Source organism: Vanellus vanellus (genome assembly GCF_965231255.1).
Source record: "Vanellus vanellus genome assembly, chromosome: 7".
Classification (NCBI taxonomy): Eukaryota; Metazoa; Chordata; class Aves; order Charadriiformes; family Charadriidae; genus Vanellus; species Vanellus vanellus.
Window position 1 is genome coordinate 7,483,589 of NC_138912.1, and position 18,460 is coordinate 7,502,048.

Genomic DNA, 18,460 nt, shown 5'->3' on the forward strand with positions numbered 1-18,460 from the left:
GTACCGGCGACCGCACGCTGTCCCACAATGCACAGCGGGCGGCCGGCCCCGCCTTCTTCCGCGCTCCAGCCAATGGCGGCTCTGCCCTGCCGGACTACGCTCCCCAGCATGCCCCGCGGATAAGGGCTCCTTGTCCGCTCGCCGCCTTCCGCCTGTCGCAAAGTGTCGTGCTGTGCGTCCGGAGCCTGGGCTGGCGGCCGCGGGCCCTGCCCGGAGCCGTGCCGCGGCGAGCCCCGCCGGGCGGAGAGCGGCCGCCATGGGCGGCGGGCGGTGATCGCCCGCCCCGCCCCACCTCGCTCCCCGCCGCGCCGGCAGGCAGGCAGCAGCCATGGAGGAGGAAAGCATGGAGGAGGAGGGCGGCGGCGGCGGCGGCTGTGAGGCCATGATGGACGACCAGAACCACAACAACTGGGGCGCCGGCGGCTACGGGCGGCACCTGCTGGGCCCCGCCGCCGCGCCGCTCGGTGACCGGCTCCTGCGCGGCGCTACCGCCGAGCCCCCGGCCGGGCCGGAGCTCCCCGCGATGCCCGAGGCCAACGGCGTGCTGCGGGGCTGTGAGTCGGGCAAGGGGGGAGCCGGAGCCATCGCCGCCGCCATCAACATCAACGCCTCGACCTCTAAGTTCCGTGAGTGACCGCCCTGCCCTCCGCCCTGGGGGCCTCGGGAGCTGTCGCCCTCTCCCTCCTCAGGCTGAGCTCCCTCGCTGCCCCCCCCCTCAGCCCCTCCCCGCCCCAGCTCGCTGCTCCCGCGCTTGTGGTTAGGCTCAGCTCTGTCCTGTGGCAGGTCTCTTAGGTGGGTCTTGGCCCGAGAGGCTTCTCGAAGCGAAACCAAATGTGTTAAGGCACTTTGGAAGGAGAAAATAACATTTTTCTTGCATGCACCCCAATTTCTGCTGCTGCTTTCCTGTCATGGCACGGTGACGTGGTGGATCTGGTTGCAGAACTGGGAGCGTGAGTGTAGGGAGGGTTTTCAGCTGTGCAGAGGCACTGTTGCTTTTCCTGAATCTTTTAGGTCAGGTTGGTGATTTCCTAAATACTTTTTCTTTCTGCCCGAAAACCCCAAAGGTGGGTCTGAAACCTGTTTGTGATTGCCGACGGCGGGTGGCAATGTGTGCAGAGCCCCTGGAAAGGGTGTGCTCTCCTGGAAAGGATGTATGTCTGCAAAGGCATGATGAGAACAACTGAAGATGAGTTTACCTCCCAAGAAATAGTTCCGAAACATCTTTGAATGTAGCTTTTAACAGAAATGGCAAATTGTTCTGTTGTTTTGATGAGCTGAGGTCAAGGGAAGAGACAATCTTTCTGCTGTTCGTTTCAATTTTACTTTTATTCTTAGAAGTCATGCCTCTGGGCAAAACATACCCTTTTCTTTAATGGCTGTAGGAAAACTTGGATTTGGCTAGTTAAAAGTATTCCTGGAAATGTAACTGCCGTGATGAAATTTTGATGGGAAACGCACTTTTTTTTTTTTTTTTACTTTGTTTTACTGCGTTTCCCCAGTACTACCTTACCTGTCCAGCTCCTCAGCAGTCCAGCTCCAGAGCTTGAAGTTCAGGCTTCTGGATCCCTGCTTCTCTGGTAGCCTGGGTTTCGTGGCTCTAGGCACATAGCCAAAGATGGCTGCTTTGAAGTTAAGGCTCCCAGACTCTATGAGCTCTCTGGCTCCCTGCCTGCTTTGCTTGTCAGGGCTCCAGGTACCTTGGGGTGGCTCGTAAACACTTGAGTCAGTTGAAATGAAATGCCGTTCAGCCTTGCTAAACTAAGCTCTTGCAAGTCCCAATCCAGAAATGTAGTGCCTTAGTTTTTCCTTCTGTTTCAGAATGAAAATGGTTTTCAAGCTGTATCTTCACCAAATGGGAAGTTGACTTTCCAGCTAATCTACAACTTATGTCTGAGGGGGAGAAGAAGCGGCTATGCATGATTTTGCTTAGGGTGTGGTTTTCGAGTTCTTGTTTTCACTTCTGCAGCCTTGGTATCCCGCACAATATCTGTCTTACTGATATTTAGGATTGTTTTAGAGAAAATTAAGATTCCTGTAAAATACAAAATTCTCTGAGTTAAGTTCATTAGAACTTTCCTGCACCTTTGCGTTGTGGATAATTTTCATGGTATGTGTATGCAAACAGAGTAAGTCTGGTGAAACAGTGTAGAGTGAGAAAGTACAGGAGCTGTGTTGGGATCCTGCTGGTTCTAATCCGGGCCCTGGCAGAGGACCCCTTGGTGGGCCCTGGCAGAGGACCCCTTGGTGGGCCCTGGCAGAGGACCCCTTGGTGGGCCCTGGCAGAGGACCCCTTGGTCTCCTCTGTTTAATTTTCATATATAGAAAAAGGGAGAAGGGTCACTTTCCATGTAAACACACTGTGAAAACGGTGACAGTGTGTGCTAAATCTCCTCCTGCCTGCTCTGTTTTTGCGATGGAAAAACATGCATAGAGAAGCTGATTGTCAGCCTTAAGCTTCATAGGAAATGTGTCTGTTCTCTGCTGCATGAAGAACTTCTGGCAGTTGAATGAGCAAGGACTCATGCCTTGCTTCGTGACACAGAAGCTTAGTCTTAGGGTGACTTTAAAAACTGTGGGTGACATACAGTTTCCAACAGTCCTGTGATGAACCGGACTGCCTCTGACATTCAGATAAGTCTCTCCCTTCTGATTCTTTCCTCCAAACAGAAAATCCAATGCCTGTGTTCCGGTATGTAATTACTTTCACTGTGTTAGATTTGTTCATGTTCATAGTTGCAGACTAAAGCTGTCTGGTGGGCCTTTTTTGGTTTAATTCATCTGGTAGAATAACGGAGGAAGAAGGTTAGATGGAAACCCTTTTAAATGTTTCCAATGGGCCAAATCCAGTTTTCCTTCCTTGAGATTTTGGTGAGATTGAGAACCAAAATCGGGTATAATAATGTGTAGTTCATTTAATAGCTTTTCTTCTAGTTAAAGCACCTTAAGAAAATTTTCCATGTTTTGGTAAACTTATAACTAAACCTTTATTTACAGTTGATCAGCTTTAATCATAGTTACGGATTTATAAAGCAATAGTGTTATGAAAAATATTTTTTAAAGCCCATAAGGGAAAAATAAGAATAGGAGTGTTTAATACTTTAAGCAAAACTCTTCTGTACTAGTAATTGCAGCAATTGTGTACAAAATGAAGAGTTTTCCTTCTTGGTTTTTTTCATCCTTTTCAAGCAAGGATGATTATAAACGTATTGAACCCCAGTCCCATTTAGGATGGGCGCATATTTCTGTGAGTGTTGGCATATCCATTAAATCTGTTGACTACCCTGTCGTGTAATGTAGTTTGGTGCTGTGTGTGTGCCTTCCTGCGTAGGCAAATTGTCTGAAGAAAAAGTTTAACATTACTTTTACTAATCAGTCTTAATGCGGGTTGAGAAACACGTAATAAAAATAGAATAGGATTGAAAGCAACTACAGGGCAGACTCTTAAACTTGCTAATGTATGCTGGGATGTGTCAGTCAGGGGATATAGCAAAATCTATTCTGTAAAAATGCGCGTGATGGCTGAGAAAAAGGAAAATGTAGAGCCACAGCAGTAGTTTAAAATCTGTAGATTATTCTCAGACATCTGCTTGAAGAATTTGTACACTTTGAGAAAATATTTTAGAATTATAGGGTGCGTGGCTAATTAAGCAGTAAAGCTTCATATATGTCACTTTGTGAGATGAAGTAAAGCTTCTGAAAGACGCCTAGTGCTTTCTTTGATTTTTATTGTCAGAATAAATGACAGATAATTGTCAGACCAATGTCTGCTTGTTTGACAGTAGGCTGGATTACTTGTCCTGCTCTGTCCCTTGCTTTTTTAGCTATAGTTTTAGAAGAAGGATGTTTTTTATATGTGAACATAGTAAGCATTTGAGTATCTTTTCTAAAGATACTGTCTCATCTAAATAACAAAACCAACAGTATCAATGATTTTTCTTTTAAAATCATTATTGTATTCTTCATATCCTGTTACTGTTCCAGCATCTTTTTTGAGCTATGTGTAAGTTTTTCTTACCAATTTCGTGAGGGATATATGCCCACTTTTGGACTCTTTGTTTTTGTTTTTTTAAAATCTTACTGGTTTTTACCATTCTTCTGATTGAAGTTGATATTAAAGAATCTGGTAGCTTGGAACAGGCTGTGTTTCAGTTATGGCTATGATACTGAAATATCTAGGTTATGATATGAAGCTCATGCATATTCTTTTTCACTTAAATGGTTTCACTGCTGCATTTGACTTAAACAGTTTTTCTTTTGAACTTTTATGTGTATGGAAAAGTAGCGGTTGCTTCTCGAGCTTTACTTGTGAAGTCTTTTATAATTTGCTGGAAAATACTGGCTTCCTTTCCATTCGATCAAGCTGATTTCTGTCCCAGCCCCACCCCAAACTTGCTGTAGTAAGATAAAATCATCCATTCTAGCATGCTTTGTTAGAAAAAGTCTGTGTCACTTCCCAGAAACTTAATAAATCTCAAGAAAATGAAATTAATCTTTTAGTATCACCCTTTCCTTGTGATTTGGAAATGGGGTCTGTTGGACAAATCCTTTTATAGCTTGAATACCTAATACAGGGATAAACATTTAAGAATGACATCCTAAAAGTATGGAAAAGTAAAAAAGAAGTTTCTAAAAGGGCAGTCTGCCTTCTCTTTCTAAGGATTTGTGTGATTCCTTTCCTTCCTGGTCTTGAGATTGTTTTTGCAGAGTTTGCAATTGGATGGTGCTTCTTTAAGTAATCCTTTGCTTTTTCTGTGTGTGTCTAAGCACTGCCAGAAAAAAAGATGTTACTAAATTGTGACAGTTATTAAAATTTTAAAGTAATTTGTTTTCTGGATTAGAAGAATGAAAATAGTGATTGTTCACTGTGTAGTCTTTGGACTCTTAACTATATAAATATTATGGTTGGCTTAGTTTCAGAACTGAAGTGTGGAAATCAAATGAAATAATACTTGTAGGAGTCTTTTGAATAAAAATGAAGCTTTTCTAGAATGTTGCTTTGAACTCATCAGTGTTTCCTATGCAAGTCTCCCGGGGCTGTTCGTAAAAGCACTTTTTTCTTTTACCTGTGCAGCACTTCTAATGGGCAGACCTTCCTGTCTGCTGCTTCTTTCTTTTTCCATATTGTAAAAAAGGAAAAAAAATAAAAATTAACAGGCTGTTGAGATATCAATTTATTTTGCAGTGTTCTCAGTTCTTCCTTGATTCTTTTCTTTCGAATGCATAGACCTCATTTATTATGTTAAACCAAACGTGGGTGTGATTATACATTGAAATCTTAAATCAAGACTTGGTCATTATGCTGACTTCAGTTTAATGTTTTCTGTAGAACAGAGCACCTCTGTGGAGACCCACCCTTTTGGGGGATAACAAAGTGAAATACAAATGCTCAAATTTTGCTGCTGAGTGTAAGCATGAATAGTTAAGCTACTACATGGAGGCTGCTCCTGAGAACATCTGCCAGGAGCCTGGGCTCTGTAAGGGATGAGAACTCAAGCAAGCCATTGCGAGACAGATGAATAAGGGGTGAACTTATTGTCAGGCGGGTGCTGTGCTGTTCCTGACCCCATGGATGATTTTACATTGTGAAGCTGACTTGCTGGATGTGTTAACTTATGTCCTGGTAGTTGTGTACCCAGACCTGTAACCTTTATCAACTTAGCAAGCAGTGCCATACTTGTCGATCGCGGGCTGGAGCATGGGGCGGTAGTGGTGACCTGTTCACTGCTCAGACACTTACATAGTTAACTAGAGCTGTTTCTGTAACAGGTATGAAGCAAGAGCGAACCAGTGGCTAGTTGGGTGAAGAGGGGACTAGGAGTACTGCACTAACGTTCTTCACTAAGCAAAGTTTGTGGCTGAAATACCCTAAAAAGACATACAACAGGAATCTATAATACCTGCTCTTACAGACAGCGTTCAAACAGTTTGTTGTCTCACGCCTGTCTTTATTCCACGTTCTCTTTATGCTCTTTTTTTTTTTTTTTTTCTCTTCTCATGGTACTGTTAACTGTTTTGCCTGTATTTCCCTAGAATTATTCTTCATAATGCTGCCAAAAGTGACTTACCCAGCTCCTTTCAACCCCTTGTGAAAATAACATTTCAGAAATCCTGGTCCTCAAACCCCGCAGTGAATCTACATTTATATATGTATTTAAAATGCAGTCCTATTAAAAATATTTCTTTTCAGTGCGGTGTCTAAACTGGATTGTTTGGGGTGGGAACTGTCTTTATTCTCTGTTCCGTATAGCCCTTACCCACATGTGGAGTCAAATGAAGAAATGACTTTAGATTTCCTGGACTGGATAGTTTTGATATGAAGTATACGCTGTGCTGTTAGTTACTGAGGGCTTTGTTTAGTGTGGCTGGTGTGACAAGCCAGCAAGGTAGACCTGCCAGTCCATCTTTCTGAAAGGAAGGCGTTAACCCTTCTTCCAGTGCCTGCTATTGGAACTGAGCCGTGTATGGTTAGTTCTGATATCCTCCCTGAAAAGAGAGAGATTAAAACTCTTTTGTGTCTCTGAAGGCACATGGAGTGGTTTGCACAAGCGGGTGCAGTTGGGAAGCTCAGGAGGAAAATCGGGGAGTGATGGGGAACACTAATTTAAATGCCTCCTATTCTTCCCTGTGTCAATCCTTATCTGGAAAAGGAATATTATTGTGTCTGCTAGAGGGGGAACTGTAATACAGATCCAAAAGAATTGCCTGGGAGCCCAACTGCATTTGAAGGCAGAGAGAATTGCATCAGCTTTTAGCTGCTGGTTTCACCTGAGACTTGTAAAACTAATACATCTGCTGGGAAAGGAGTATTCTAAAAACTACCAGTTTTGGCCGAATCTTATTCTCCTGCATATGAGGACCCAGGGTTAATTGTTGATTCTGGACTCCCGCAAAGTTGAGTAACTTATTAATCTGAGCTAACTACTAAACTACTCTATTATTATTATTAGATTGTCATGCTAGAACTCCCAGGATTTTGTTTTTCACTGCTACTGGGACCCCTAAGAAATATCCAAGCACTGATTTGGCAGGTTTTCTGATTTTATTTTCTGTAAATAAAATGCTACAATTCAAGTCTTGGCATTAGTTTTAGATGAGGTTATCTTAGTGGAAACGAACTATTCCCAGGTTTTTTGGCCACCTTATTGTTGGGATCTGAAATTTCAAAGGATTCACTTGCTTCTAATCTTTCAGCTAAAGTTACTAAGTGTAGTTTTGTCTTTTTCTTGTAGTAATGAATGTTATAACGATTGAAGACTATAAGAGCACATATTGGCCAAAGTTGGACAGTGCCATAGATCAGCTTTTAACTCAGAGTCCTGGTGACTACATCCCTATCTCTTATGAACAAATATACAGGTAAGGAAATCTTTTAAGAGCTATGTTACTATTTTTTTTTCCCTTGTATAGTTAAATGTTTGTTTTATCTTGCAGCCTATGTGTATATCATGTTTTGTATTTATGACAAGGAAAGTGGGAAGGTTATGTGAAGTACAATATTTTTTAAATGGTTAGAATGAGTGAATAATAGATATATATCTTGACATTCCTTGTTAACAGGAATGCTAAAGAATTAAAATGTGTAAGTGCTGAAAACATTAAAATTAAAGTAGCTCCACCACAGTTGCTTAGTGTAATGTATGAAGAAATGTATTAAAGTCTCAACATCCCTTTCCTCAAGGGGAAGAAGGAACTGACATGGTAGGCGTTTGACTTTGTTTCAAAAGGCTTCATTGTCACATCTAGTAGGAACCAATTTAGTGCAGGTGCCAGGGTCCATCTGTAAAAACTGTCATTTCTGTGTTTTGCATCAGGTGGATTTGGTCTGACTTCCCCCTTGCCCAGCCATCCTGCTGCATGCGCAGTTAGAGGCTGTCCGAAGGACTGACACAATATTGGGTCCTTTATATCTCCATTCTCGTCTGGAGAACATTTCATTTGTACCTGGCCCAGAACTGCAGTTTGCTTTAAAAGGAATCTAGTCACTGGCCAGAACCGCTCCGTGGACTAAGCTAGTGCACAGCAGCGGGGATGGCAGGGGATTTGCTTCAGAACCACACTACTGCTCCAAACCAAAATTCTAAGTACTTTAGAGACCTAACAGTTCTTAGAAGATTTGCAAAAACGGAGATTTCTGTTCTGTAGGTGACTGGTATCCAAGGTGTAGGTAAATAGGCTGGAAACTGGGTAGCTGCTACTGCTTTTGCTGGCCAGGGTGCTGTTAAAACTACTGGCCCTGGCCAGCAACACAACTAGTCACACTGCTGTCTTGTTTTTCTTTATGATAGCGTTGCACCCTAAGAAATAACAGCAGTTCAGTCACTGATTGCACTTTTTAGAGGCTTTCAGCTGTAGTGTCTCCTGCCCACTTGCTTTTGGCCACTTTGTCTCTCTAGTTCGAAAGTTTGGATTAGGGGACCAGATACTAGAACGGCAGGTGTTCAGTCTTCCCTTTTAATTCCAGTTAAAAACTTGAATAAAATTCCTCTTTCTTCTCCAAACTTTTCTAACTGCTGTTATCAGGACTCTGATGTCATAATGTGTATAAGTAAGTGAGATGGTAATTTGAATTGAGAGGCGTTTTTCAGCTTTAGTGTAAGTAATCAAAATCCTTTCCCTAGCTTGAAATCCTTAATGTGCAAAGAGCCGTCAGTAAGAGTTAAGCCACAGTCTCTTGATAGTCATCTCTGATATGGAGTAGCTGTGCAAAATTAAGGCTTTAATACCTATAATAGATCTGTACCTAGTTATGGTTTGCAGATAACTGCAGTTTCTTTGTCATCTTTTTACTGCTCGAAAGTTTTATTTATTAAAGGAATGATGGATTTTAAGTTTCTCCTAGCTAACCCTTATACATCAGGGTGACACTTGATGCAGTACTGATATCTGTTGCATGTATTTTACCAGAACAAAAGATTGCCTGTAGTTAAGTGTTATTGATAAAGCTAGTGTGTCAGTTTAAGTTTTCTTTTAAAAACTGTCTGTGGACGTAATTATTCTGACACAGCCTCTTCCAACCAGGAGTTGGGGTTTTTAAATTTTTTTAGAAGGTGTCCCTTAGCTTTACTTATAATCTAGACAACATAGATTGAGGATTGAAGAAAAACTGCTTTTTTATTGAATTTGATGATGATGCTTGCTTGCAGTATTACAGAAAGTTTGTAGCAGACTTGGGGTTTAGATCCTCTCTGCTTCCCTAGGCTAGTTCTTTAGTCTGAAAATGGGTTGGTTTTTGAAGTGGTTCAAACAGCTACCTATCTTTTATATTTTTTTTTTTTACAGTGAAACTGAGCTGAAAACACAGCGATCTTTTTTGATTGTCTTTGTGCTGACTAAAGGAATCAAAGGTTTCCATAATGCGAACTCAAAATACGTTGTTAGATACCCAAACTGCTATATTTGACGTGATCAGTAATAACTGTAGGTGTCTACTCCACAGCAGTGAAAGCTAGGAGATAACTTCAAAGGTGTGTATGCGGATATTTCCTATGGATCAGTTTACCCATAAGGTGTCAAAGTGTAGTTAGTGACTGTTTTCATTTTTGAGTCCAAAGTGCATAGTCACTCCCTGTTAAAAGGGTTAAATATATTGACAGAGATATGCGAAGGAAGCTTTGAGATGAGGAAATTGTGAACAGCAAAATTGTACGTCTGGCAGCTGTTACAGCTGCCTCCCGGGTACAATGCAATTAGACTGCTGTTCTTCAAGACAGCGTACAGATCTCGGATCTTCATCCCTCTCAATAAATGCTTACCTTCTAATGTCCTGCTTGGGTCTTCCTTTTCTTAAGGTGTTTGGTTATGCTAAAGGACTAACAAGCTGCTGACTTCTTTTGGGTAATGGCAGGGCAAGGATGATTCACAGAATCAGCCCGCAGTCAGGAACTGGAAACAGGATCTGAAAATGGGGAAGGAATCTCTAAATAGAAGTGTTTGAATAAAATGTAAACACACCCTGCACGTACATGTGTAAGATTGGTGTTTGATGACAGAATGTGTTGCAGAAGTAGGTATAGCAATATTTTTATGTAACCCTAAGCAGATTAACATTCAGTTTAGTTACATCATTGCAAATGAAGTGGTCAGTTTGGAAGTGTCTATTTACTGGTTAGTTGTGAAGCAAACAAACACATGGCTGTTTGCCTTTGTTACCTAGCTGGCTGGTTTGTAAGAGATCACAAAATTCAGTCTGGCTTTTCTTATCAGTGTTTCTCTCTTTGATCCCAATTAAATTGGTATTTTTGCTGTTACTGCATCATACCAAAATGTCTCTTGTACTTGCTTGTTCCAAAATAGGATCTGCTATTGGTAGACTTCATGTGAAAGAAACAGGATGACTTTGTTATCTAAATAATAATTGTGCATCTGTAGTTTGATATTTTTAAAAGGCAATAGTAGGAGAGGTGTTGGGTGTCTTTTGGTTTGTGAGAAAGAAATAGCACAGTTTGCCAAATGAGCAGACTTTGCATCAGGATGAATGCTGTATTTTTGGGCTTCTGAAGTTGTCAATGGGAATAAATACAAACTTCTAAAAGTTACTGATAGTTCACTTGTAAAACCTTCCTCCAGAAGACTTTGAGAGTGGCAGTTATTGAATGAGAGTGCTGTCTTGGGCCTTGAAGGCTTGTAGTTCTCACTTGCATTAGAAAATTCCAATTGCCCATAGTCTATGGTTGGTTTAATTCCATCTTTGCGGTTTGTTTGTAATTTTAGTATCTTCCCAGTAGAGAACCGGAATGTCACGATTCGTTTGCAGAGACGCAGTGTTGCTATACCATAGCTTTAGGCTTTCGGTGTTCTTAAACACCTGCAGAATTCAAGTCTGGGATCTGGACCTTCCTGGAAATAGTTTGTGCATGTCCTAAGGAGTGGTCTCTGGCCTAAATTGCTTGCTGTCACAATACTCTGTACGGAAGGATGGAGGGAGAGGGGAGCAGAACAGAGGCATGGGGAGGAGATTTGACTTGCCCAAGATACCAGGTGAAGTCTTCCTTGTGCCTCTTGATTTTTGACAGCTGGCTTTCAAAATGCTGACTTCAAAGAGTTAAAGCCCTAGAGAAGTAAAAGCTGCTTGGTACAGATAATGTTGGTGTTAGTCCTGATGATGATGACTATGTTAACGTAACTTTTTGCTGAAAGTAATATATGTGTGTGTTTTACAACTGTTGTAAATATGTTTTCAACACATAGCCTTATTTTGCAGATATGTTATATTGCAGTATGAGAGCAATAAAATGTTCTTAAAAAACCAAAGGTGACACTGAAGACCAGAGTTAACACAGCCAAATCATGGAATGTAGAATTAGTTTTGTTGTTCTTTCTCTGCATCTTTGTTTATTATGAAAATGTTTATTATGAAAATGTAGGGGGTTTTGTAGAATTCAAGTAACAAGGGATAGAGCAACATGCTTGGGTCTGTAATTTTAGAACTTCTGCTGTGTCTTTTTAAAACGCTGGCATGGTTTTGATGCAGCTTCTCTGACGGCTTGTCAGTGTTGCCCTTCTTTTAATAAGGGGTTTGCCTTAGAATATGATCATTAAACCTGCTTATTTTAATGGAGACCTCATTTACACAGGAGAGACAAAAGCCAGAATTAGGAGTGTGCTGTTGACAGAATTATCCTAGCTGTTCTGAAGTGCACTGTTAAGAGAACTCATTGTAAGTTAAAGTGAGGTTGGGGAGTGGGAATGGGATGGACACACTGGGGCCTCCAGGGGAAACTTAAGAGTCTGCTGGAGCTCATTTCAAGCTTAGGGCTGTATTTAAAAGTTCAGCAATCATTCAATTAACTCTATTATCCTTTAAATTGAGACTTGAACAAAATATTTTGAAGTCTGTTACCCTTCATTGCAAACTGTTGTAAGTTCATTGTTTGTTCCTATATTTGTTTCTGCAGTTGTGTGTATAAGTGTGTATGCCAGCAGCATTCGGAACAGATGTATAGTGACCTAATAAAAAAGATAACTAACCACTTAGAGAGAGTCTCAAAGGAGCTGCAGGTAAGAAGCTGCACAATCTAATTCTGTCTTTCCTGGGATTTGTGATTATATCAGAGCAGCATGTAGATCGCCCATGGATGGGATTGCCGTTGAGACTGATTTATACTAGATTACTAAATTGCGGACTACTTCCTTCACTAACTGGCTGTCAGACAGAATACCAGCTACTAGATCCAATTGCATGGCATTGACTAGCCTTAGAGAACTGAACCACGTGGAAAGCAATGGCTAAACTTTAATATATAATATAGAATCAAAGACTAGAGAATGGGGAATCTACAGTATCTACAGAATTGCCAGTATAATCTAAGATGTAAATGCTTCAGTCAAACATGGCCTGAGCACGTGGATGTCTGCCATTGCTGTGTTAATCTATATAAGCTGTTTGTGGTCCTTATGCATCACAAGCAGCACAAAATGGAAAATCTAAAGGAAAAAAATTGGAGTGACTTACACAATAATTCCTAATTTATAATTCATATATATGAGAGTTTTGTGCTACAGTTTATTCTGCATTTTCCTTGCCTATCTCTAGATGTCAGTGGTTTACAGCAGTCTTAATACAGTTTGTATATCTCTATCCTTCTCTGCATCTTATTTGTGCATCCATGTTTGTTTTCATGTGTGCTCCTTGTTGAAAATTCCTTTTAGGCTAGAATATCCAGACATTTTATTGAAACTGTCATTGCTGTATCAGCAACACTTTTATTTCCCTATAGCTTTTGTCACTTCCATAACTGATGTTTGATTTCTGTACTGACTTGCAGTGCATCGAGTAGAGATGCCAAATACAAAGGAACCCTGAACTACAGCAGCTCCTGCAGTGCTTCTATCAATTGATGACTAATTTGTTAATCAAAAGCAGTCTTACTACTTTTAGCTGCATCAGGTGCTTAAGGCTAAACATGCATTACCATCAAAATACATAGTGCTGTGATCACTCTATCTTTCTCATTTCACTATTTTCCTCTTGTTGCTGTCCCTTTAAAGAAAAATAACCACCCTGTATTTAATGGACACGGTCTTCAGGGCGATCTTTGACTATGAAATATCTAGGTTGTCTTGAGCTAGGTTCTTTGCTTCTTTTTTCTTTTATAATGTCTTTATTCCTCGTGGAACGACAGCCTCACTGTTCTGTAAAAATTGGTTAGGGTAGGTGGACATAAGTATTTAAAATAAAGCCTTCCCTTGGTTCTGCTGAGCTGGTGCAGCCTGTACATTTTTCTTCTGCTTATTGAGCTACGAATCATTGCAGCTGTACAGGTTTGGCCAGTTCTTCTGATACATCCCATGGTAATGTACTGCTTTATTTTGCTTTGAATTTGGGAATACCCCAAATTCTTTACTCTGTGGTAGTCCTTCATTCTTTGCTCTAATGTTCCAAAACTGACTGAGGCAGCTGCTTTTAAAGTTTGCTTTAGCACATATGTGCATTAAATGTTTCTGCCTAAAAACATGGCTGCCTTCTGAACACTAGCGGTTGAAAGAACAATTGAGACAACTATTTAACGCAATCTTTGTCTTGCAAAAGTTTCTTTATGTAGGTTAGACACACCTTGTGGCAGGTGGCAAGAGGACTGTATTGTAACGTGATACCATCTTTGACTGTATTACGTGAGTTTTGTCTGATGTGAACATGACTTTGGTTTCGGATGGTGAATCTATGTTTTGAGTTGCTTGAAGCAAAATTCCTGTGCCTTAGAAAACTGTCCTGCAAAGAAACTGTTTTAACTGTGCGTTGTGAAATTTACTTGTCAGAAATTACTTTACTACTATATATTTTATTATCCTGATATCTTTTTGATCTTAACACATTTTGGTGACACTCAGTCACTTGGGGTTTATGTTGAAAATATCATCCTAGATCTTTAACCAGCAACAAGAACAAATTACATTGTAAATGCTGGTCACTTGGAAGTTTCTGGTTCGCACAGACAAATAATAAAAACCCCTGTATATGCAAATCCTTTCAATGCACAATACGTGGTGTTTTGCTTTCTCTGACAAACTTATTCCACCTGCCAACAATATTTAATTTAATTGCAGACTTCTGTTTAATTCACAAGGTGTGACTTGAAGCAAGATAACTTTTCTTTTTTTTTTTTTTTTTTTTTTTTTACAAAGAGATGCAAATGTAGCCCAGTAGAAGCAGGAATGTTGGTTTGTGTAACAAAGCAGATGATCATGAAAACTTAAATGGCAGGCAAATGCAATTATCTTACTCTGGACAAGCTGAGCAACTTGCTTGCATAGAAACGCAACAGTTTAATGGCAGGTGCATTGCAGAGTAGCTGCATGTAACCAACATGCCAGAGCAAGCTGTTTCCTACAAGAACCACTCATCAACAGCAAAAGCAGTAAAACTGTCAGATACCAAATAATAAATTTGGGAGTATCTCAGGGGACCGGTCAGACTTGCTCTTGCATGGGTCTATCCTTATTGGAGTTTGTCATCTTTCTGTGAGGCCTTCACTGCTGAAACTCCCTGTATTACACCCCCCTGCCATGTGCTTAGCCCTCAGCTTGCCTGACGAGCTGGCCTCAGCTGATGTCAGCAGAGTGGTGGGCACTCGGGTGTCCCGAGCTGGGTGTCTCGGATGCTGCTGCTGGGGCCCCATGGTCACCCAGGGGCATGCACACACTCCCTGGTCATCCCCTGCGTGACTTCTGCTCTTCCAGGCTGCAAGACACCTTGTGTGGCATTGGTGTTTGTCACCACCTGAGCTCCCAAAGGTCTGCTTCACAGGTTTTCACCTAAAAAAAAAAAAAAAAAAAAGTAAGTAATTTTCATTGGTGTCAGAAGCATTATGAAAACGTGGGTGGGCTGATGTATTCTCTGCGTGTTGGGTGAAAAGCAGCGAACGTTGCCTGCTGAGTGGTAGTACATTTAGATGAGATGCATTGCTTGTCATCAGACCGTCAGCTCTTTGATATGGGGCCTCCTATATCGCAAGATATTTCTAGCTCCCTCCTTACTATGCGTGTCAGTAAACGATCCTCTCTTCGGGCTGTTTCAGTCATGGGAAGACTGAGTAAGGGTTGCCTTCCATTCTTGCAATCAATGTCTGGCCAGTTTCTCTGCATTAATAAGACTGAGTTTTGCCATGTGGAGCTTCCAGTAATTGCAAATTAAATTTTCCTAATTCTTGAGTTGACCAGAATTTTGGATTTTGTGTTCAAAAAAAAAAAAAAAAAGAAAGAAAGAAGGGTGACTGCAGAAAACGAACGTTTCCTGTTGTCTTCAGGTCTGTGAAGCCTGTAGTATACAGATGATTTTTCCAAGATGCTTTATTTGGAAACAGTCTATTGGTAATGGACATAGCCCATTATGTTATGGTTTAAAATAATGACAGCTGTTTTTGTGGATAAGTGCTGAGTCATTCGGCTGTATGCGGTTGGGTGGATACACAGGCGTATGCTTTCAAATTAAATACATCTCTTTCTGAAATGAATGAAACTATATTTGCATTAGGCACTAGTGTTTCTGGCTTAACTTATTCTTACGCACTCTGATAAAGTCATTTAAAATCAAGTACTCTGCCCATTACATATCCCTTCAGCAAAAGACACTGCAAAGTACTTTAAGCGTTGACAATCAAAATACACTGAGGCTTTGAGCTGACCCATGACACAAGTAGCTTTTTTGTGCAAGTGCAATGGCATATTTTCATTTTAGTTAGAATAATATCAATACTTTCTTTGGAAATGACCGAGAGCCCAAAAGCAGTTCTTTGTCATGTTGCACTCTCTTTTTATTTAGAGAAAAGAGAAAAAAGGATCTTTTTTTTTTTGTTTGTTTGTGTGTGTTGGTGGTGTTTGTTTTGGGTTTTTTTTTTGTCTTGACCAGAGACAGTTGAGTTCACTAACTATATGTAATTTTTATGTTCATTGAAGTTAATAAGTGAGGATCAGTCTTTCTCTGAGTAAATAAACACTGGTTTGCTGTTTTCTATTTTAAATCAAACAGAAGTGGTAGAGCTAAACCACGAGAATTTCTTGCTTAAATTCCATCTGTCTAAAAGCATTGGATTAAATTTGGAGCCAATTGCTGATAGCGTACTTAGGCTCTTGAATATTCCAGAAGGCTTGGGGTTTTTCTCCTCTATTATGTCTTGAGATATGTATGCATGTGTATGTGTGGGTTTTTTTTTAGTTATGAACAATGTGTTTTATTTATAATGAACATGACATAACTTGCATGGCTGCTCTGTGGCCCCCAGGGCCTGCAGATTTAGGGTCTTCAGTGCAATGCCAGAAAGCTTTCCTGCCTCAGATTAGTCCTTACAACTTCTCAGCCCTCTGCCTTGACAGCTCTCAAACCAGTCAGTGCAGTGTATGAAAATACCTGCTCACTTACTGCTTTTTGGAAGAATGTGCATTGGAGTCAGGTTACTGTAAAAGCCATGCTGCTATTTTGAGGACTGCCAAATCTCTGGGATCTGAGTGCTTTCTATCACGTCACTGTTGGTTGCCATCTGTTCTTAAAAATATGTCAGCAATATCTGTTGTGGACAACCTGTTCCTTCCTTGCTTTTTCCCTCCTTCCTTCCTTTCTGTCTCACATTTGCCTTCTACTCTTCTCCTGTGATTATATGGAGTTTTGCCATCTATCATCTCCTGCCCCAACTCTTTCTGAAGCACCAATCTGATAAATACAGTAAGGCTGTCAGATGCCTTACTCCAAACTTCAGATTAGGTTCTGAACTTCCTTGTTTGTCTTTTAGAAACATTTGTGTAACTTCCAGTATTTCTCCTGGTTACAAGAGTAAAAGCGTGAAGCTTACCTTGTGAGCTTTGCATGTATTCAGGGTGGTATAAAAATGCATCCAAGTAGTGCTTTGAGGGACTGCTAAAACCGAACTTCTGACCGTGGGTGGAATTATACCACGGATTGTTTTGTATATTGCTTTCCTTCCAAGGTACACTGATGATTACATTACATTTATATAGTGCTATATTGTTATTGAACAGTTATGCCAGTCCATAAAATATAACTTTTGACAACATCACCTGTGGCTGTTCTTATGTAAACTTAGTAAATCAGATTGCTAATGAGGTTACGATTAGACTTTAGCAATGTACTTGTGGGAAGCTGGGTTATATACTCCATCCCTATGAAGAAGCCCATTTTTATTACACTCTGTGTGTGTGGGCATTGTCTGACTTGCGAGCTAAATGAGAAATATTGAGCCTTCTTCACAATTCATGTCTCATCTCTTGTAGTCTAGAAGTAAGAGTCAAATTAGCTCTCGTTAATTTGAAATTAGTTGATTCGCTGAAATAATTTCCATAGTTTCAGTAGTTTCTCAAACACTCATGTAGAAAACAAATCTGCCTCCTCTATCCTCTGCCTGTAGAAAAGATCAGAAACAGGTGGAAAATGGAAATTGAAAACTTGCATTTCCTAGCTCTTTTCTTACTAAGTATGTTAAATCACTAGTGTTTCTCAAAGTCCTATTGGGTCAACTGCATGATCTGTTAATATCGACAGTGCATCTTTTAAAGAGGGGACTCAGACTGACCATATATCTGCTCCATAATATTTAATAGGAGGAAAAACAACCCAAACAACCGAAACAATCAGAGCTGTAGGCATTTATCCATCGGTTTTGCTGGGGGAACATTGCTTAATTGTGTGTGAAACAAGCCTTTAATGCTGTGAATCACACCGAATTGAATCGGATCAAATGAATGATCCAGTAGTAGAACTCAGACGGTATAAACCAGAGTGTTAGAAATGTGTGCATCTTCATGTGTGGACATCAGAAAGATGGCCTGTGACTTGAGGTGGAGGTAGGGGTCACCATATTGCCAGAATTGCCCTAAAAAAAATGACATTGTCATGAGCAAGCTAACCTGCTTGCCTGCAGCTTTTCAAAAAGGCTTGTGTTCCTTGCCACACTGTGCTGGCTGCTGCAGAGCTTGATGTAATTACAGAAAGACAGAAGTAAATACAGCACAACTGAAATATGTATTTACTAGATGGAAAAGGTTCTGAAGATTCCTTGCTATTAAACAGAGTTTTGATGGACCTTAGATACAATGTCTTTTTGTTTCACAGATGTGTAGACTGGAAATGGAAAGATGGCCTGCATTTGCTACCCTGCTCCAAGACAATTGTGCGAGAGTATGTCATGATGCTGTACAGCTTTGAACAGTTTTGAGTGCAGACTTGAATAGGAAGATGCAGTCAGTCTTTCCATGGATTGTACTTTGGCTTGATGTCTATTTTTTGTAAAACATTTTAATAGTACCCTTGTCTAGTGAGGTAGGCCTGGGCATCACGTAAATTGTCTGCAAGGCAAAGTAAACAAATCCTGTTTTCTTGAGAAAGAACAAAAACTGGTTTAAAAGATTCAGACCACTTACATGAATAGGAGGTTAATTTGTGTAGTCATAGCCATTCTCCCTTTTCACTTGGCAGGCGTGGGAGAGATGCTGCAGCATGTATGCTGGCATTTTG

The 18,460-nt window shown here is 40.7% G+C and overlaps 1 protein-coding gene across 1 annotated transcript in view; it reads left to right on the forward strand.

Moving 5' to 3' along the window:
- Positions 1 to 299: 299 nt before the first annotated feature.
- The window catches only part of CACUL1 (CDK2 associated cullin domain 1), a 51,732-nt gene continuing 33,571 nt past the window's right edge, over positions 300 to 18,460 (forward strand). Inside the window, exons 1-3 of the mRNA XM_082486374.1 lie at positions 300 to 626; positions 7,230 to 7,356; positions 11,895 to 11,997. Of these exons, the coding sequence (XP_082342500.1) occupies positions 329 to 626; positions 7,230 to 7,356; positions 11,895 to 11,997 (528 nt within the window). The 5' untranslated portion in view covers positions 300 to 328. The remainder of the gene's footprint in view (positions 627 to 7,229; positions 7,357 to 11,894; positions 11,998 to 18,460) is intronic.